Here is a 21,490-nt window from a genome sequence, read left to right as displayed (position 1 = left end):
AGGATGAGAGTGGATGGGCAATGACAGATGAGTGACCCCTCCTGCAATGATTCTTCTGACTTTTAAAATTACCAAAACCCTTTCTTTTGTGATCTAAAGCTGTTTCTTATGCTTTTCCTGAGGAAAAAAAAATGTGACTTGGGAATATGAAAGTATATACGAAAGCATAGTTTATACTAAGCCTATAAATCACACATTTACTGACAATAAGTCAAAAATATTTTAAAATAATACTTTAACAAAACAAAACATAAATAACAAAAAAGGCTTTTGCATAAATAAGATGTTACAATTTTGACAGATGAATGCAAATTTGCATACTAATGAGATGAATGTGGTTGTTTATTTCTATAGAAAAATTAAATCTTAGCTAAATTTTTGATCACGTAAGACACAACATATTTGATAATTTTTCAGAATTCACCAATATTCTGATTCTCTAATCAGCAAAACTGAGAATGCTGTTTTACATAAGTAGAAAATAAGATGACAGAAGCATGTTTCAGAATTTCTGAAAATCCTCTTCTTATTGAAGGTCATTGAAACAAATTAAAAATTTGTTTAAAGGCTGTTTTATGAAACTCAAGGTGGCAACTCAAACAGTGGTTTATGAAAATCAAGAATTCTAAGCAATACACAGATGTACTAAGTTGTTACTTTCATGCTGAGAAGTAATGGTAGAAAATAGTTGAAATATTTTCCATAATTAAACTATTATATTTTTGTAAGAACAGAAACATTTGTATGCACAGCAAGAACACTATAATTTATACCTCAATATTCTCAAGTCTGAGCTTGAGGCACTGTGAAATCATGAGCTTTCATTCAGGTGAGCATCATCATGGATTTTATTTTGAATTAATTTTTGATCTGTGCATTTAGAAAATTTTTATTGTTCCAATTTCTTTTCTGACCCCCATATTAAATTATGTCATTTCATAGGGGTTGTGACAGAGAAAATTACACAAAGTTCGACTTTAAGGTACCTCATTATTTAGGTAGTGCTGCGGAGTTCATGGTAAGTATATTTGGGTATCCCCCTTTACCCCTGATATTCCAGAGCTTAAAGTAATATTACTTTTCAGAATAACTATACATAGAAAATATTTGCTCGGCAGCCATCTTCCAGTAACTCGCCAAAATGACGAACACGAAGGGAAAGAGGAGAGGCACCCGGTATATGTTCTCTAGGCCTTGTAGGAAACATGGCGTTGTTCCTTTGGCCACATACATGCGAATCTACAAGAAGGGTGATATTGTAGACATCAAGGGAATGGGCACTGTTCAAAAAGGAATGCCCCATTAGTGCTACCACGGCAAAACCGGAAGAGTCTACAATGTCACCCAGCATGCCGTGGGCATCATTGTCAACAAGCAGATTAAGGGCAAAATTCTGGCCAAGAGGATCAATGTGCGGATTGAGCACATCAAGCACTCAAAGAGCAGGGACAGCTTCCTGAAGCGGGTGAAGGAGAACGACCAGAAGAAAAAGGAAGCCAAAGAGAAGGGCACCTGGGTGCAGCTGAAGCGCCAGCCTGCGCCACCCAGAGAAGCACACTTTGTGAGAACTAATGGAAAAGAGCCTGAGCTGTTGGAGCCCATTCCATACGAATTCATGGCCTAATTGTACACAAAGAAATAAAATACCAGCACCAGGAAAAAAAAAAAAAAAAGAAAATATTTGCTCTTGTATGCTTTTCACAGACTTTTTGTAGAATGTACTAGTAGTGAAATGTTTGCATAGTGTGATTAACATAATGTTTCTTCTAACTCCTGTGAGTAGGGAAAAATATTGGACAATAAGAAAGGGCATTCAATAGACTGGTCATGGTTTTTTTTTTTTTTTAAACTCACCTCACATATTTTCTTTTCTAACTGTCATGTATTTTATGTTTTATTAATTTTTTTGCCCTTTCCCTACTCTTCCAAAGATTGTGAAGCATAGTTAATCATCTAACTGACCTATACAGTTAAATTTTATCTTGAAAATAACAAATGCAGCCATTGGATGCTTCTACAGGTCTAACAAGTTTAAAGGAGGCTTGTGGGCCACCGACTGACATCAAGATGAGAAGGAAGTGAGCACTCAGCCCCTGATTGCATCCTGCATCTCTGATCTTCTGTTCTCCATTTCTTTAGACACTCCCTTAAGTGTGGAGATTAGACCAAGGAGATTAGAAATGATCCAGTCTAGAAGGTCCCTGCACCATGGCATCCGTCTCCAATCTGTCGTCATTGGTGATATCTAAGTCACTTGGGAAACAGATCCTTGAGGACACCACTTCCCACAAGCCTTTCGCCCACTGCACATTGTCGCCTCCCTCATCTACTTGGAACTTCAACAATCCAATTGCTGCCTTGCCTTCCACTATCTTTTTGCCCCTAAATATCAGTAGAGATTATACATATTTAAATCAGCTTTGTCACCAGTATTATGGAATGCATCACTCTTTCTTTTAGAGGGAAGGGTGTCAAGGGGATGATTTCTGATCATAGTAACAATACCATTCATATCAATATTTACTATTTTCTCTATCTTTTTTTACTTCTATTTCTTCCATATGGGAAGGGAATGAGTAGTGAATGACTGGCAGAAAGCTTCTGAATATCAAGAACCTTAACAATGAAAAGATTTAGAAAAATCCTCAAACTGTTTCTCATATCATCTCAACACATTTAATTTTATTATTCCTCCCCAAAATAAATATACATATTTAGAAACCCAGTGTCACCAGAAAGAAACATTCATGCACTCTAAAACTTATATTATATACCTTTGGATATATATTATATGTTTTACATATAATATTGCTATGCATATGTTTGCAGATAATATTGCTATGCATATGTTTACATATCCTTGCTATATATACATATGTTTCTACAAGTAGGCCTGGAGAAAGCCTGAAGAATTTACTGTGATAATTGTCAGCTTACCCAGTTCTCTGGGGGATTTGCTAATGTCACAAGCTTCATAAACTTAGGAAAATGTGTCTACATAATATAAATACTTTTAATAATGTACGAACTTGACCTTCTATGACTTGTAGACATTATATTGTACTATGTACCAAGGCTAGTATTAAAAACTGTGTCGTCTTTAAAATGTCAATGTCCTAATTTATGTTGTAAATGTGTGGTATATTTTATCTTAACTACTGGAGAATATAACATATCATACACCAAACTAAGAAACACATTGAAGTTTTTTTTTCCCCTAATGAATCTGTTTCAGAGGAACTACCCTACAAAAACAAAAAACAAACAAACCAAAACCCCTCATCTTTCAATTTTCCTGGATGAGGTATACTCACCACCTGGCAATTAACTAAGAGGAAAAAAACTTGTTCACAAGGGATTTGTGGAATTATCTAACTAAAAGAAAGCAATGTGGTTGTTAGCATATAATATCCCTTATTTTCTTTAAAATAAGAGAGTTGCAGAAAGTATTCAGTTATTAAAATCACTGGCTGTTCTCCAAGAGGACCAGGGTTTGATAGCCAGGACTCACATGGCAGCTTACAACAGTCTCTAAGTCCAGTTTTTTTTTTTGATGCCTTCTGTGAGAACTGGACATATATGTTATACAAACATATATGCAGACAAAACACCCAAACTCACAAAAGTAAGTAAGTAAGTAAATAAATACAATTTAAATCCATGTTTATTTTTGCTACATCTACACATCCTTAAATATAACAAATACAGCTTGTAAGTGTGCATAAGAACTGGGCCACTCATTTCCACAGCTGTTCCCTGTTGATATTCTGGGTCTGCATTTCTCTTGAATGCTTCTGGACATATACACATTTCTTTTATTTAACAGAAACCATTTTAAAATGTCCCCTATTTTACTAATGCTCCCTTAGTGTTGGCTGTTACTAAAGCAATTCTGTGAGCCTAGGATTGGTTGATGACCTGAAAACAAGCCATCCTTGTCTGACAGAGGTTATAATTTTGGAACCTATGAACAACTGCAGTAGCCAAACATATGGTTAGACCTCATGGAATGTTGAAGCAGCCCATTCATAGTCCAAAAAGTTATGGGACTGAAGAAGTGGCTCTACAGTTAAGCAGACTTGCTGCTCTTACAGAGGGTGCTTATTCAGCCCCCAAAACCCACAGAAAGGCCACAACTGTCTGTAATTTCACTTCTAAGGGATCTTATGTGCTCTACAGGAACCAGGCAGTTATGCGGTACACACACACACATATATATATCCATCCATCCATACATACATACATACATATATACATACAGGCAATCCCTCATACACATAAAAACTAAATCTTAAAAAAACAAACAGTATACAGAACAAAACTAATAAGAATGCCCTAGTAAGTTTAGAAAACGAGAAATAAATTGACCAGCTAGTGAGTACAACAACAACTACAACAAATCAAGAATAACTATGTTGGGCTGGGGAGATGGCTCAGTGGTTAAGAGCACACTGACTGCTCTTCCAGAGGTCCTGAGTTCAATTCCAAGCAACCACATGGTAGCTCACAATCATCTATAATGAGTTCTGATGCCCTCTTCTGGATGCAAAGAGAGCACACATATAACTAACTAAATAAATCTTTAAAAACAAAACAAAACAAAAACAAACAAACAAAAAAAGAATAACTGTTAAAATGCTTTCATGGGATGATGTCATTAAATATAGTTGATAGTAGACTAATCAATGAAATAAAAACTCTCTTACAAGTCAAGTTGGAATGAAGGTACCAAAAAGATATGGGGAAGAGTTTGGGAAGCCAGATGTGTTTCCTCTGGCATACTGGATACGCTTCAAATTTTGGATTCAAGTCTAATTATGTCATATTTTCACATAGGTACCTCTAAGGTGGTTTCTCAGGCCTCTGGTAATCTCTCAAGGAAGGGGAAGTAGAATATATAGTTATGGAGTGATAGGAGGAGGGTGGATTAAATGGAGATGAGTAGGGAAGAGGGGCAAGGGAGGGAGTATGGGAAGGAACAAGCAACACCAGGGCCATAAAGAAACAGACTACTGTTGAAGAAGTTTAAAGAGTTACCAAATAATGGGGGAAATAATTCTTCAATCAGGCTTCTCTTGCCTCCAAGTGAAACATTCACTACCAGAAATGGGTCAAATCTTACTGAGTCATTGAACAAAAGGCCTCCTTAGAAACCCTCAAGTAGCTTAGGGTATTCTCAAGGTTACTACTGCCTGCTCTTAACAAGATGATAAAGCCCTGTTTATGGGAAGAAATATAAAAGAACCCAGACAAACCACTTTCCTATGTCATTTGAGCACAGAAAAGTCAAGCTGGTGCCTGACTACAGCCTCTGCCCCTTTTGATCAGTTTTCGTAGTACCGGAAGGAAGTACTCTGCACATTACCTGAGGAGAAAGGACACTGCCAACCCAGCTACACACCCTGAGATCTACAATGATAACATGCCTGCAGATATGCTAGTGCAATAGTGACACAAATGTGGAAATAACCAACCCCTCTCTGCCTGGACTTAAAGCACACTCCAAGAGATGCAGTGTTGCAGGATACTTGAGCACACTGTGAACCTCAGCATTCTATAATGGAAAAGGTCTTTTTCTAGTTGTGAAGTGGCTCAGCCTTAGCACATACCTTTAATCCCTCTGACTGGACAGACAAGCTCTTAGTGCACATCTTTAATAACAAACAATGAAGGTAAAATTAGTTTGTAGAAGGAAGCATCCATGTTTGAAAGTGATGTCTACTTGAGTAGAAGACAAAATGACAAAGCAGAGGAAGATTTGATAGAATAGGATATGCCCAACTCTAAAGAAGAGAGAGGAAAGAGAGGCTACTAAAGACAGCAGTGCAGAGAGAAAAAAGAAAAAGGGGGTAGTTTTACTGGGATAGCAATAGATAGACTGTAGAGCTAGACCCAGGTAAAGACAGAACAAGCCAGAGAATGAGAAGGAGCCAGAAGATTAGAACAGATTGACAGTTTGAGGTCAGGCAGAGCAATTTGTAAGACACCCATAGAAGCCAGTTTGAATAAGTTGGCATGGAGAGGAGTTTTGAGCCAGAACAGCTGAGTCGAATTAGCCAGCCAGAGATCAGAAAACTAGAAGGGACAAGCTTACTCTGCATGCAGTCTCAGTGCTGAAAACATTCTAGGCCTACATGAGATTGTATGGAGGCTAGAAACTTCCAGAACTAGGCCTGAGTTAGCAGATTAAGACAGTAAGCCTGAGACAATTATCTCTGAAGAATAAAAGTTAATTTTACAATACAACCTATGTCTGACACTAGATGGCCAAGAATCTGTGATCGGATAGACCACTGGCTTAAGGGAAAACTAAATACTAAAGGAACACAGCAATAAATGAGTCCTAATGGCAGTTTGCTGTGCCCATAGATACCAGTGCCTGACTCAGTCATTATCAGAGAAGCTTCCTCTTGAAGTAGATGGGAACTAACAAGAGACCCACATCTGAACAATGGGCAGAAAATGCAACACTTTGGACAACTCAATCCTAAATAGGAGGTCTTCATCAAACCATTGATAGGATAAATGTGGAGAGAGTGGGTATCTTTGGTGGGCCTCTTCAAAACTATGCCTGCAACAGATCTAGTGTAGGAGGTTTCCTTGGGGAGGGGGAGAACAAAAAGTCATCTTGGAGTGGGAACATGTGGGAGAGGCAGGCAGGCAGGGTCACAAAGAGAGGGAACAATGGGAGACTCAGAGACAGAAAGAGAGGGGAGGAAGAGAGAGAGAGGGGGCGGAGAGGAGAGGAGAGGAGAGGAGAGGAGAGGAGAGGAGAGGAGAGGAGAGGGAAGGCAGACAGATCAGGAGTGGCTGGGGCCCCACTTATGCATCGCATCTAGCACACCTGGCACATCTGGCAGCAGTAAGTGACTATGCAAGCTGCCGCTAGGTTGCTGAGGGCTGGCTCGTGGAAATGCCTGATTACTAACACCCTTCGCTCACTGCTCAGGGAGCTATGCAGAAGAGGAGGTAGAAAGATGGTAAGGGCAAGAGGCAAACAGGACTGACACACACACGAACTCACAGAGACTGTGGCAGTGAGCACACGGCCTGCACAGGTTCAAAGAAGATGGAGTCCCAGTGCTGAGCAGGGAAAAATGAACATGACTTTCCATCCCTAACCAAGAAGCTATCTTCAAGCTACATCCACTTCCAAACGAAAACTTAGTTTTCTTCAGTGTAGTCTCACTGAATATATAAATCACACTTAAGGGTAGGCCCCATCCCCAACAGTAAATAGCAACACAAACTCAATGGTGCTTTTGTAGACTTTTTGTCTCATACTGCTGTGTTTGGGCAATTTGTGTCCTACTGGTTTTTTATGTATTAGGGATTTTGATTTGTGTTTCTATGGGTTTGGGTTTTGTGTGTATGTGTTTGTTTTGCCTTTTCTTTCTTTATTCTGATTTGTTGGTCTGTTTTCTAAAGTTAAAGGGGAAAAAAAGGCATGGAGTTAGGTGGGTGGGGAGGTGGAGAGGATCTGGGGGGAACTAGGAGAGAAGAAATCATGATCATAATATATTGTAAGAAAGAAATGTTTTCAATTAAAAAAAAAAAAAAAAAAAGGAAAGGCCGGGCAGTGGTGGTGCACGCCTTTAATTCTAGCACTTGGGAGGCAGAGGCAGGCCGATTTCTGAGTTCGAGGCCAGCCTGGTCTACAGAGTGAGTTCCAGGACAGCCAAGGCTATACAGAGGAACCCTGTCTCAGAAAAACCAAAACCAAAAAAAAAAAAAAAAAAAAAAAAAAAAATAGGAAAAGTACTTTCACAGATTAACAATTTTGGTTGCAGAGGGGCTCATTTTACTGTAGGTACAGAACAAGGAGATAGAGCCAGATTTCATTACTTAAGCCTAACGCACCTCTAAAACCTCAGGCTCCAGCTGGCTGCTTTGCTGCACATGTAGAATAAGTGAATGGCAGTTCAGTTAAGAGAAGAGCTGTTGAGCCTTGTGACACGAGTGGAGGGTATACAGCATCTTTTGTGAATGTATACACAGCTCGGCATTGTTGGTGGCCACTGACAAGGCCTGTTTTCTTTTCTTTCTTTCTTTTTTTTTTTTCTTTTCTTTTTTTTTTTTTTTTGAGACAGGGTTTCTCTGTATAGCCCTGGCTGTCCTGGAACTCACTATGTAGACCAGGTTGGCCTCGAACTCCGAAATCTGCCTGCCTCTGCCTCCTGAGTGCTGGGATTAAAGGCGTGCTCTACCATTTCCTGGCTAAGGCCTGTTTTCTAAACACACCTGTGATACACCTCTCTCTGTGTTAGGAGAGTGAGAGGCCTTCAGCTGTGTTGTCTCAGTCCCTTATGTGAGGGCACATTGAACTTTGTACAGGTGGCCTATCATCTGTGCACTCTGTGTACCAGGTCCCTACAGTCAGCAGAGAAGAGAACTGTGAGAGGCAAGAAGGAAAGCCACTTCACCATGACTTAGTTAGCTGGGCTGGGCAAGCTTCTATAATCTGACCCCAAGTAGGTTTTCTTTCCTTCCTTCCTTCCTTCTTCCTTCCTTCCTTCCTTCCTTCCTTCCTTCTTTCTTTCTCTCTCTTTTCTTTTCTTTTCTTTTCTTTCTCTCTCTCCCTTCCTTCTCTTTCTTTCTTTCTTTCTTTCTTTCTTTCTTTCTTTCTTTCTTCCTTTCTTTCTTTCTTTCTTTCTTTCTTTCTTTCTTTCTTTCTTTCTTCCTTTCTTTTCTTTTCTTTTCTTTTCTTTCTTTCTTTCTTTCTTTCTTTCTTTCTTTCTTTCTTTCCTCCTTCCTTCCTTCCTTTCTTTTTTAAAAAACATATTTAAGCACATATCTTACTTTAGAATAAAGTTTTCTCTTAACAATTATCACAACAAAATAGTATGGCTGAATTGAAGCACATTTGCAAAGTATGCATCTTTTGCAAAGTACCTATGACCTCTTCCACCGGAATGGCTTCTATTGAGTGAAAGCAATGCTCAGGATAAGGGGATTAGGGTGAAGCTCGGCTCTATAGAAGAGCAAAGATTACCAGGTTATTAGCACAACCATTCCCAGCCTCGTGGGTGGAAAAAAATCAGGTATGCACATTCCTTCCGCAGAAGAGAAAAGTGTCTTCTTGTTTCTCTATTGCTATTTGTAAAGGGGTGGTGGTGGTGCTTGTGAACTTCTATATTTGGCCTGCATGCAAGGTACATGAGACTGCCACATTCACGGGATAAATTACATCATTGCAGGATATATGTTCTGAAATAGCTGACTCCGTTTTTCTTTTTAGTTTAACCATGTTAGACTTCAAGCCTGTCCTTGGGTGCAAGTCATCTTGATTTTTGTTTTGTTTTGTTTTTATTTATTTTTTGTTCTTTCTCAATAATTTTGTGAATTACACATTGTAAATTGTTTCCATTGTTCCAAGAACTGACTGACCATAAAATATTTCATGGTATGTTAACTGTCTATTCATAACACATACCTTTCCCATGATCATAAACACATACACACTTCAAAATTCTGCTTTTCTTTTTTTTTTAAAAAAGATTTATTTATTTACTATATGTAAGTACACTGCAGCTGTCTTCAGACACACCAGAAGAGTGAGTCAGATCTTACGGATGGTTGTGAGCCACCATGTGGTTGCTGGGACTTGAACTCAGGACCTTCAGAAGAGCAGTCGGGTGCTCTTACCCGTTGAGCCATCTCAGCAGCCCAAAATTCTGCTTTTCTTAATCACTTGTAATTTGTCAAAAAAGGCCTTTCTCTCTCTAGTCTGGTTTGCTTTCATTTTCTTACTCCTGATAAGAGTGTAAAGTCTGTTCTGGTTGTAAACTTTTATTTATTTATTTATTTATTTATTTTGCCATGCAGAGTCTCAGTGGTTATCAACACCATAACACTTCAATCCTGATATTGGTTTCTGGATTGTTTTGACATGCTCTAGGGACTTAATTTAAAGATCACTTGCATCTTGACAAATTTTATACTCTTATTTTTTTCCACACAATCAGGTCTATGCTATTGGGTATCTTTTTTTGTGCACCGTGTAAAGACTTTGTATTGTTCAAATGCTGATATCTGTGGCAGAGATATAAAGGCAGGCTGGACTTCAACATTGTTAAACATCACTTGTCTTAGTGTTTTGTAAACACCCCGTCCAAACCTTTTGATTGGTTTAATAAAGAGCTGAATGGCCTATAGCAAGGCAGGAGACAACAGGTGGGACTTCTGGGCAGAGAGATAGGAATTCTGGGATAGAGTGTGAGGTGGGAGATTTGCTATTGAGATGCAGAGGAATTTGGACTTATGAAACAAAGGAAAGGTATGTTTGAAAGTGACATCTAATTGAGGGGCAGATAAATTGAAGAATCAGAGAAATATTTGACTGAGTGAGAACAAACAGCACAGGAAAGAAACTATTTAAGAGCATGTAGTTCCACTTTGTACATTAAGAGTTCTACATCTTCAGCTGAAGGCAGCAGAAGGGGACTGTTGTTTTCTATAGGCAGCTAGGAGGAGACTGAATTCCACACTGGTGGAGTCCACCTTACACAGTGATCCACTTCCTTGAATAAGGCCACACCTCCTAATAGTCCCACCCTTTTGGGTCAAGCATTCAATCACAAGAGTCTATGGGGGCCAAACCAATTAAAAACAGGATACCTTTCCAGTCCTCCTCCCTCCTCCTTCCTCCCTCTCCCATACAATCCCACTAAAGTAAAAGTATTAATCAGAAAAGAAGTGAAGTGCTAATATATATGCAGCAATGTGAATGAATCTTGAAAAATGCTATGTGGAGTAAAAAAAAGCTAATTGCAAAGGTCCACATATCGATTATACACTATGTGCTCACGGCAGTCATATGGGCCATCAAGGAGAATTCCTCAGTGGTCTCTGCTTCCTTTGAAGTCAGGGCAGGAATTATGCATAAACTGTAAGCTGAAGTAAACCCTTTCCACCCCAAGTTGCTTTTGGTCACAGTCTATCACAGCAATAGAAAGTAAGCTAGGTTAGATATGGTGTCCTTGTCTAATAATGAGAATATTATACAATCAGTAGTAATGCTGAGGGTTGGACTGATTTCTTAATGTACAAAGTGAAACTACATGATCCTTTCCTAGGAAATTAATAGAGGCTATCAAGATAGTTCACTGGGTAAAGGCACACAACTGAGTAAAGCCCGACAACTTGAGTTCATCCCTGAGACTCAAATGGTGGGAGGAGAGAGTCAATTCCTGCAAGTTGTTCTCTGACCTCTGCATATAAACCATTGGACTTGAATGTGTATAGATACACACAATAAAATAAGTAAAAAAGTAAACAAACAAACAAATAAATAAATGAAAGTTTCAATGGCAGAGAATTAAGTCAAAATAGAGCCCCTCTAAGCATGAAGACTGCGAAGCACAGGCCCCTTTCACATGAAGTCAGGGAAAAGATGGTTTGGCTCTAGCTGCAATAGAAAAGCTCATCTTTCCAGTAACACATGCTGCTGCATAGGCTAACAGATTCATTCCTTCCCTGAGTGAATAGGACATGATGCCTTTTGACTGTGAAGCCAAATGGCAACCACTTATACCTATTCGAGGACTAACTGCAGGTCAGGAATTCTTTGTGTCTTCCACTTGTATGGAGTCTGTTGGCTTCCTCTGTTCTCCAGCCACTATTATATTTGATCCAGGACAGAAAGATCATTTCTGATCAAGTATCTTACAATATGCCAAAGACTAAGAATAACTTCTTTATACTTCAGTGGATGACAACACCCCTTTAATTTTCCACTCTGAAACTCTTCTCGGATTCCCTCATTTACTATTAATATGCCAACACGTTTTTGTTAATGAAATGCTTATAGCTAGACATCTGTATGAATCTAGAAGAAACTCAAGAGTAGCAGGTGTCTTGGTTAGGGTTTTACTGCTGTGATTAGACACTATGACCAAGGCAACTCTTATAAAGACAGCATTCAGTTGGGGATGACTTACAGGTTCAGAGGTTCAGGCCACTATCATCAAGGTGGGAGTATGTCAACGTCCAGGCAGGCATGGTGCAGGAGGAGCTGAAAGTTCAATATCTTGTTTGGAAGACTGGCTTCTAAGCAGCTAGGACAAGGGTCTTAAAGCCCAGCCCACAATGACACAGTTCCTCTAACAAGGCTACACCTACTCCAACAAGACCACACCTCCAACTAGTGTCACTCCTTTGGGCCAAGTATATTCAAATCACCACAGTGGACAGTTAAATATGGGGTTTATTTAATAAGCTGCTTTCCAGAGCAGGTATGTTTTCACTGATATTTCTAGTTTGTGAGCATTCTCTTAATCAAATAATATTTTGTCTCAGAGGAAGACTGAGGGATCTGTAACTTTTCCGAAGATAATTAGCAACGTTTCAAAGCAAGTTCAGCTATGTAGAGTACTAAACTCTGACCTTTCCTCAATGTCAAATGCATCCCATATGTTTCCGACTCAAAGAACATTTAATTTACTTAGTTTTCTTAGACAGGGTCTTGCTGTGTAGCCCAGGTGACCATTCTGTTTCAGGTTTCTGAGTGGTAGAATTATAGGCAATGTGTCATCGGGTCTGGTTTAAATTTACCTTTTCATTTAAAAATTATTAAAATTACACAGCCGGGCATGGTGGCACATGCCTTTCATCCCAGCACTCGGGAGGCAGAGGCAGGCAGATTTCTGAGTTCGAGGCCAGCCTGGTCTACAAAGTGAGCTCCAGGACAGCCAGGGCTATACAGAGAAACCCTGTCTCAAAAAACAAAAACAAAACAAAACAAAAATTACACAAAACTCCTTCAGATCAATTAATACTTGCTGATTAAATTTAAAAGTCAAACATAGATAACCAACTGGGCATTTCAAGACAGCCTAAGGCCGGGCATGGTGGTGCACGCCTTTAATCCCAGCACTTGGGAGGCAGAGGCAGGTGGATTTATGAGTTCGAGGCCAGCCTGGTCTACAGAGTGAGTTCCAGGACAGCCAGGGCTACACAGAGAAACCCTGTCTCGAAAAAAACCAAAAAAAAAAAAAAAAAAAGACAGCCTAGTCTAGGGAGCAAACTCCTTTCCTTTCCATTTTTTAAAGTAAAAACTATTACCATATTTATTGTTTCTCAATATTACAAAGAAAAGGCAATGCAATCTTTTTACATTAAATGTGGTAGTAAAAAAATTATAATTAAAGGTTTTATCTTTTTTGAAATTTCTTATTAGATATTTTGTTTATTTACATTTCAAATGTCATCACCTCTCTTCCTTTCCTTCTCCTACGGAAACCTCCTATCCCCTCCCCCTTCCCCCTGCTTCTGTGACAATGCTACCCCAACCAACCAACCACCCTCTCTGGCTTCCCCATCCTGGCATTCCCCTACACTGGGGTATTCAGCCTTCACAGGACCAAGGGCCTCTCCTCCCATTGATGTCTGACAAGGCCATCCTCTGCTACATATGCAGCTGGAGCCATGGGTCCCTCCATGTGTACGCTTTGGTTGGTGGTTTAGTCTCTGGGAGCTCTGGGGGTTCTGGTTGGTTGATGTTGTTTGTCCTATGGAGTTGCAAATCAATTCAGCTCCTTCAGTCCTTTCTCTAACTCCTCCATTGGAGACCCTGTGCTCAGTCCAATAGTTGACTGTGAGCATCCGCCTCTTTGTCAGGCTCTGACAGAGCTTCTCTGAAGACAGCTCTATCAGGCTCCTGTCAGCAAGCACTTGTTGACATCTACAATAAATAGTCTCTGGGTTTGGTGACTGTATATGGAATGGGTCCCCAGGTGGGGCATTCTCTGGATGGCCTTTCCTTCAGTCTCTGCTCCACACTTTGTCTCTGTATTTCCTCCTGTGGGTATTTTATTTACTCTTCTAAGAAGGACCAAAGCACCCACACTTTTGCCTTCCATCTTCTTGAGCTTCTTGTGGTCGGTGAATTGTATCTTGGGTATTCCGAGCCTTTGGGCTAATATTCATACAGTGTGTTCTTTTGTGACAGGGTCACCTTCCTCAGGATGATACTTTCTAGTTCTATCCATTTGCCTAAGAATTTCATGAAGTCATTGTTTTTAATGGCGCGGAGTAGTACTCCATTGTGTAAATGTACTACATTTTCTGTNTCCATTCCTCTGTTGAAGGACATCTGGCTTCTTTCTAGCTTCTGGCTATTATAAATAAGTTTTTCTACTTTTCTCTTTGCTTTGGTTACCCACCTCTCAGCTTTAGTCTTGGCTCCTCCTCTTCCTCCTCCCCTCACTAGTTACGCCCCTAGCCAGGACCCGCCCCATCTTCACCGGGGTCCTGGCCCCGCCCTGGCCCTGTCTGGTGTGTCCCTGCTCACTGCTCTTGCTGGTTTCCCAACTGCTCATGTTTTGCCCCGCCCTGCCCGGCCCATGAGCGTAGCGCAGCGCAGCGGAAGTGTAGGCGTTGGGCCGCTCTGGCCCTCCGGAGGACTTGTCGTCAGTGACCCCGGCTCTCCTCTGCTCTCATCGGCTGTGGGCGGGGCTGTGGGCGGGTCTAACTACCAGAGCCGGTGGAACCACTACACTCTGCTTCTTCTGCTCTGGGTTTTTAGGCCATGGGGCAGCCGTATGCGTGGCGGCTCCTGTCCAGGTGAGTTGGTGAGCGAGGCAGAGCTAAGGGCCGACTTGGGGAAAAGGCTCATAAGTGTCTCCACAGGCCTTGCAGATCTAGTCGCCTTTGTATGGCAGCCCTCTGCTTCGCTGGCCCGCGGCGACCGCAGCGGCGATCGCAGCGGCGTTTGTCCTCTGACTTTGCTCTTTTTCTTGCAACAGCATCTTCATTTTCCGTCCTCTAACTTCTGTTAGGCCTTGACATCCCACGACTTTCTCCCCGCTCCGTTTGTCTCCTATTTATTTTCTTTCTTGGAACTGGGCGCTGTGTGGGGACGTGCCACCTGAGATTTACTGTGTAGGGTATTTTCTTAAGTCACTCAGAAATGACAGGTTGTGTACCTGGGCTCCAGGTAAGGAACTTGATTATTTCAGCTAGCAGAAGTAGCAGCGCAGGCAATTGGAACTCACAGAATAATGTTGTGGCCATTTAGCGTGGCTTGACGGGAGCAGTGCAGATATTAACTTTCTAAGAGTGTCTCTCACAGCAATCGGACCTTGGCAGAAGGAAATGTGGTAGCACCCATTTTAGGAGCTTTGGCTAGTGTAATTCCTTTCCCCAGTACCATATGCAAAAACTTCAATTTCCCCCTCTGTGGAACTCTTCACTGAAGTACTTTTGGGCGAAGAAATGTGTGCTGTTAGACATCTGTGCAGTCTAGGAGCATCTCAGACGTGGAACGCACCCTTGTTCCGTCTGCACGTTTCTTATGCCTTACAGTCTGGTGTGGAAGGTTCCTGCAAAGGCATAGAATGTTTCTTAGTTCTAAATGAGTAGTTACCAGTGGAGCTAGGGAGATGGTTCCGTGGTTTTAAGAGCCTATACTGCTCTTAAAGGACTGGCTAAGAGGACAAAGTTCTGTTTCCTGTGTGGCTCATAACTACCTTTAACTCCGTCTCCAAGGAATCTGATAGTTTCTTCTGGATTCACTGGACACCTGTACTTACATGGGCATACATATATACATAATTAAAAACACATCTTAAGCCGCGCATGGTGGCGCACGCCTTGAATCCCAGCACTTGGGAGGTAGAGGCAGGGATTTCTAAGTTCAAGGCCAGCCTGGTCTATAGAGTGAGTTCCAGGATAGCCAAGGCTACACAGAGAAGTCCTGTCTCAAACAAAACAAAACAAAACAAAACAAAACAAAACATCTTAAAAAGAATAGCGCCTTTTCAGCAGAAAGCACCAACGGATACTCAGGTATTTTTGTTACATATAGAAGTTGCTTTGCTTCTCTTTTTTCTTTTGTGGTAAATAATAGCATCTGCTCACATAATCATTGTTGCTTTTTGATGATGGCAGATTCTAAATTATTTGGGAACCATGCAGGAGAGGCATGTATATTAACAAAGTTAATTTCATCTGGAAAGATTCTGTCATTACTGTGGTTCAGCTTGTCCCTATTTCACTCCACATTTCAACATGTAAAGTGCCAGGACCAAATTGGACAGTATTGATCTGAGGTCTCCCTTTCCTAGATCCAGTCCTGGGATGGCTATTACCATAGCAAAAGGGATTGGAGCCAAGGTCATGCAGTTAAGAGGATTCCACAAACGTGGAGGGAGATCTGAGACTGTTTCTGGAAGGAAAGGGGCAGGTGTGCCTTGGTTGATGTGATTGGCTAATGCCATTGAACTTAGCCTTCCTTTGCTCCTCTGGTGCTGTCCTGTGTTCCTACCACTGCAGTGCCAGTTTAGCAGTTGGGTGGTTTTCTCTGTCTCAACAGCATTTCTTTAAAAAGAGAACTTTCAAATGTATTGTATAGTTGATTATTCTGAGTCCTATGCTGATGCTTCAATTGCACTTCAAATGCAATTGAATTCAATTATATGTCAACTAGATCTCTAAATGATCTCTATCACTCATTTTTGTCTTTTGTTTTGGATACTAAGCTATGAGTTTCATTGTGGCAGTTCCGTACACACTGTTTCTGTTGTTGGTTCTATCCCCACTCTCCTCCCCTGTCTGTCTGTCAGTGTGCTGGTCAGCCCTCCTTCTCTACTACCTAGCTCTTCTGCTTCATGGCACTTTGGTCTTTTACTGTCATTCCCTCCCTACCATCCTGTAGCCTTCCCTTAAGAGATCCTTTTCTGCTCTCATGGTCCTGTTTTAGTTTAATGACCTACACTTACCATCAATCTATATCTATATCTATATCTATATCTATATCTATATCTATATCTATATCTATATCTATATCTATATCTATATCTAGCATCCACAGACATGCTGTATTTGAGCCTGGAATACATTGCTTAACATAGTGTGCTGACTAGCTTTCATGCCAACTTGGTACTAGCTGGAATCATCTCAGAGGAGGGAATCTCAGTTCAGAAAATGCCTCCATACGATGGGGCTTTAGGTAATCCTGTAGGGCATTTTCTTAACTAGTGATTTACGTGGGAGGGCCTGACTCTTTATGGATGGTGACATCCCTGTCCAGGTGGTCTGGGGTGTTAGAAGAAAGTATGCTTGTCATGAATAAACCATGACAAGCAAGCCCATAAGCAGCACTCCTACCTAGCCGGTTCATCAGCTCTTGCCTGCAGGTTCCTGTCTAGCTTGAGTTCCTACTCTGTCTTTGTCTTCCTTCAGTGATGAATAGTATAGGAAAGTGTAAGCCAAATAAAGCCTTTGTTCCCCAAGTTGCTTTTGGTCATGATGTTTCATCACAGCAATAGAAATCCTAACTAAGACACATGGTAACTTTCAGTTCCTGCTTTCCCGCAAATGTCATGGCTTTCCTGCTCTAGATTTCTGTTGTGCCCATGTGCCACAGTCTCCTTTATCTGAGTTATTGATGGCTGTCCTGGCTGCTTCCATTTGTTTGCTGTTGTGGATGATGCAGCAGGAAACAAGCACCCAAGCATCATTTTGGTAGGGCCTATAGCCTTCTAATGTTAGCCATTTCTCCCACCCTCCCAACCCTTATCTCTTCTTGTAGACTCAAACTTATATATCACCCTCAATTTAGCACTTGTACATTTTGCAGAAACTGGATGGGCTTACTTTCCTCTCCCAGCTTGAGTGAGTCCTGGATGTGAGTGCTACATAAATGTTACTGAGTTTTACTTCAGTGCCTGCTCTCATTGGCTTAGAAGCTCTCCTAAGCACCTTGCTGGTAATGGAATGAAATACAAGCTTACTAGGCTGGATCTCAAGGATTTGAATCTATGTTTCCTTTATGGGTAAAATAATCTGTTGAAGCTATGGGGAAGCACTGTTCTGGGCACTGGTTATGCTGTAGGCAGTGTGGGCCAGGTATTCTTACCAATCCTTAAGTAAATACTTAAGACCAGGTGATATTTAGTTACTGACCTTGATAAGTACTTTAAAGAAAAAAAAAATTACAGATTGTAAAGCCAGCTTTAGATAAAGAAGGCTAGCTAACTCTGTAAAAAGATTGCTGTTAGCCGGGCGTGGTGGCACATGCCTTTAATCCCAGCACTGGGTAGGCAGAGGCAAGTGGCTTTTTCTGAGTTTGAGACCAGCCTGGTCTACAAAGTGAGTTCCAGGACAGCCAGGGCTATACAGAGAAACCCTGTCTCAAAAAACCAAAAAAAAAAAAAAAAAAAAAAAAACCAAGACTGCTGTTAAGCAATATACCTGCTGCACTCTGCCTACCTACATTGTTCAACTCCTGCTGCTTGCTGCCTCTGTCCTTCATGTCTGGTTGGACATCGGTGCAATTTTTGAGGCTTACTATGCATTCTTAGATATCTGTGCCAGGAGACACATACCCAAACAGACCAAGCAGAAACATTTAGTGATGGTCACCGCATGATAGCAGTGGGGGCCGGGCAGGGACTGCTGGGTGAAGGAGACGGCTCTTTGCCTCAGAGACAGCTTCTCAGCTCTGGCATTGCTGCTGTTGGTAAAATGTAGACCTACTGTTCCTGCAACTGTCAGAGTGTCTTTTAAAACTTTTGTACCCTCTCAGTTGGAAAATGGCAGCTTAGGCAAAGTCTCTTGATTTAAACAAAATGTTTGTTGTTTTAAAATAAATGTTGACTAAATAGGAACAAAGTAATAACAAAAGACACTCACAAACCAGGCATAGGTTCTTCTTAGCATTCATTGTGAGCTACACAGTGTTTGTATTGATCTCTTACAGATAGGTACAGGTTCTGGCACCTCTGGTGATCTGTGCCTGTCACCTCCTGATGTGTCCTCAAGTCCTCACCTCTCTGTTAAGCTTCAGGGTCTTTTCTTCATTTGTTATTGAATGTTTCTGCTTTATGTCAAGCATATGCAACCTAAAAATCAAATTCGTATTCATCCTATAAAGCAGCCAGTGTCCTTTTAAGGACACTGCACTCTCCTTCCTGTTCTTGCGTAAAGTCCTCTTTGTTTCCAGAGTTTTCACTTCACCACCCAGTAAACCAAGTGGCTGTTTTCTTTCCGTTCACCCGGGTTGCTTATTTGCCTTTTGACCTATTCACCCTGAGGGCTGCTGGGGCAATCTCCTATCACCCTCCATTGCTTGAACATTTTCAAATACAGCTGTGTGATTTTGTAAACTTATATTTGCTTTATTGGATAATTTGTAAAGAAGTTTTTGACATTTTTATTCTACGATTGTGGTGTTTTGTTTTTGTTATTGTTTGTTTGTTTGAGACAGAGTCTCTCTGTAACTCTGTAGACTGGGCTGGCCTTGAACCTGCCTCTGCTTCCCCAGTGCTGGAACTGAAGCCATGCACCTTAGTGTGTATTGTACAAGTTCCATGTCCTGCCTTCAGTTTCTTCTATAGTAAGACTCTGGTGGAGTAAAAATATTCTGCATTTTGAGCCAGGTTCCAGTGTACACATGGTCCTTGTCTAGGCTGCAGTTGAAAAACTAATTTCACATTGCCTGCAGGGATTATATAGGCTTGATGATAACTGGACAAAGACTTCCAAACTTCCACAGATGTGTGGAACCTTCCCCTGTCTCCCAAGGGCAGCTTTGGAGGTAGCAGAAAAGTGAGAGATGATTAAGCTTGGAATTATTTGTAGCTTGAACTCTCAAATATCATGCTTTGTTTTTGTTGTATGTAGTAGGGATTGAACCAAATGCTGTATCATTGAGCTACATTCCAAGCCCCAAGTTCAGTTGTTAAATAATAGTTTACTATGCATGGCACTAAATAGAAACAATATGATTAGTATAGGCAATGGCAGAGGATTTAGTTACACTTAACCTTTCTTCCCTTGTCACCGTCTGTCTGGTATGTTTGTGCCTGCAAGTGCCTTGCCTAGTGTTTTGCACTTGGGTGTGGTAGGTGTGCACTATTTTATTTTGATGCCAGCAGAACTGTATCTCAAATTAAACTCGGATTTGAAGTTAGGCCCATGTTTTTCATACCCGCATATGTCTCAGGTAGTGGTTAAATTTGAGCTGGCATATAGGCACTCGCCTTATTAAGGACTCCAGAATCTTTTGGGCCACTTGCTTGTACTTTGTAGTAGTCATTTTGTGACACTTTAAACAAAATCCCCATGCCTGTGCCTCACCTCCATAATTTAAACTTAACTGGGGTTGTTATGATCAGAGTTTTGGTATATTTGCTAGATTCTTAAGCAGTTCTAGTGTACCCACATGGGGGACACTTGAGTCTTCAGCAGTTCTAGTGTACCCACATGGGGGACACTTGAGTCTTCAGCAGTTCTAGTGTACCCACATGGGGGACACTTGAGTCTTTAGCAGATTCTAGTGTACCCACATGGGAGACACTTGAGTCTTCAGCAGATTCTGGTGTACACACATGGGGGACACTTGAGTCTTTAGCAGATTCTAGTGTACCCACATGGGGACACTGGGGTTTTCAGTAGATTCTAGTGTACACACACAGGAACACTGGGATCTCTAGCAGATTCCAGTGCACACACACACAGGGGACACTTGTCTTCAGCAGGTTCTAGCTTATAGACGCATAGGAAACACTGGTGTCTTCAGCAGAGTGTATTGTATTGCATCCTTACCAAATTAGGAAAAATTATAGATTCCACATTCTCATACACAAAATAAATAATCAAAATGTAAATTAAAATTTCATAGACTTTGATTTGTAAAATACATTGAGATTACAGAAAATTAAATGGAAATTTTGTGTTACACAGATTAGTTTGAACACATCTCCACTCTTCATTTCTCTCTCCTAAATCTCTGACCGACATGTTGGTAGATCATTTCTTTTTGTGACTTATATTCTTGTATGGATTTATTTAAAGACACCATGGTTATACCTGTGTTTTGGATTTATACATGAAGCTAATAAAATGCATGTGAAAGTTTGCAAGTTTTCTTGTAAGTGTCTGGCTCATTTAAATCAAACACGGAGTAGGATGATTGGATTATATGGTATTGTAGAGAGCTATCCTCAAATATAACAACCATCATCTTCACACACACACACGCGTGCGCGCACACACAGACACACACACACACACACACACACACACACACACACACACACACGGTGCATCCCAAACCCAGGGTTGGTGACTGTTGACAGTCTTCTGTAGAGAGTTTGAGAGACTTAGTGGACCCTCACTTGAGATTCCAGCCTCTCCCTCTTGCACCTCCCAGTCTTTTGTCTGTAATTTTGTGCTAATTGTACATGACCTTATGGTCTTGGAAGGTGCCAGAGTGTTTAGATCATGGAAGGCTAACAGAAGCAGGAACATCATCTATGCAACTGTGGGAAAGTTGACAAATTTGCTGGGACAAAACATTCTGGTGGCGTGGTTGCTTAAAGTTACTCACACTTAAGCACTCTGTAAGTAACCCTCATCCATGCTCTGTAAGTAACCCTCATCCATGCTCTGTAAGTAACCCTCATCCATGCTCTGTTAGTAACCCTCATCCATGCTCTGTTAGTAACCCTCATCCATGCTCTGTTAGTAACCCTCATCCATGCTCTGT

At 41.0% G+C, this 21,490-nt stretch overlaps 1 protein-coding gene and 1 pseudogene across 1 annotated transcript in view; both read left to right on the top strand.

Annotated features, from left to right (window-relative positions):
* The first annotated feature begins 1,141 nt into the window (after positions 1 to 1,141).
* On the top strand, positions 1,142 to 1,624 carry LOC110303581 (annotated as a pseudogene).
* A 12,829-nt stretch (positions 1,625 to 14,453) lies between these two features.
* The window catches only part of Hibch (3-hydroxyisobutyryl-CoA hydrolase), a 67,198-nt gene continuing 60,161 nt past the window's right edge, over positions 14,454 to 21,490 (top strand). Inside the window, exon 1 of the mRNA XM_021162482.2 lies at positions 14,454 to 14,562. Within this exon, the coding sequence (XP_021018141.1) occupies positions 14,528 to 14,562 (35 nt within the window). The 5' untranslated portion in view covers positions 14,454 to 14,527. The remainder of the gene's footprint in view (positions 14,563 to 21,490) is intronic.

Source organism: Mus caroli, chromosome 1 (genome assembly GCF_900094665.2).
Source record: "Mus caroli chromosome 1, CAROLI_EIJ_v1.1, whole genome shotgun sequence".
In the NCBI taxonomy this organism is placed as follows: Eukaryota; Metazoa; Chordata; class Mammalia; order Rodentia; family Muridae; genus Mus; species Mus caroli.
Note: the sequence above shows the minus strand (reverse complement) of the source record. Positions and strands in the feature narration are given on the sequence as shown.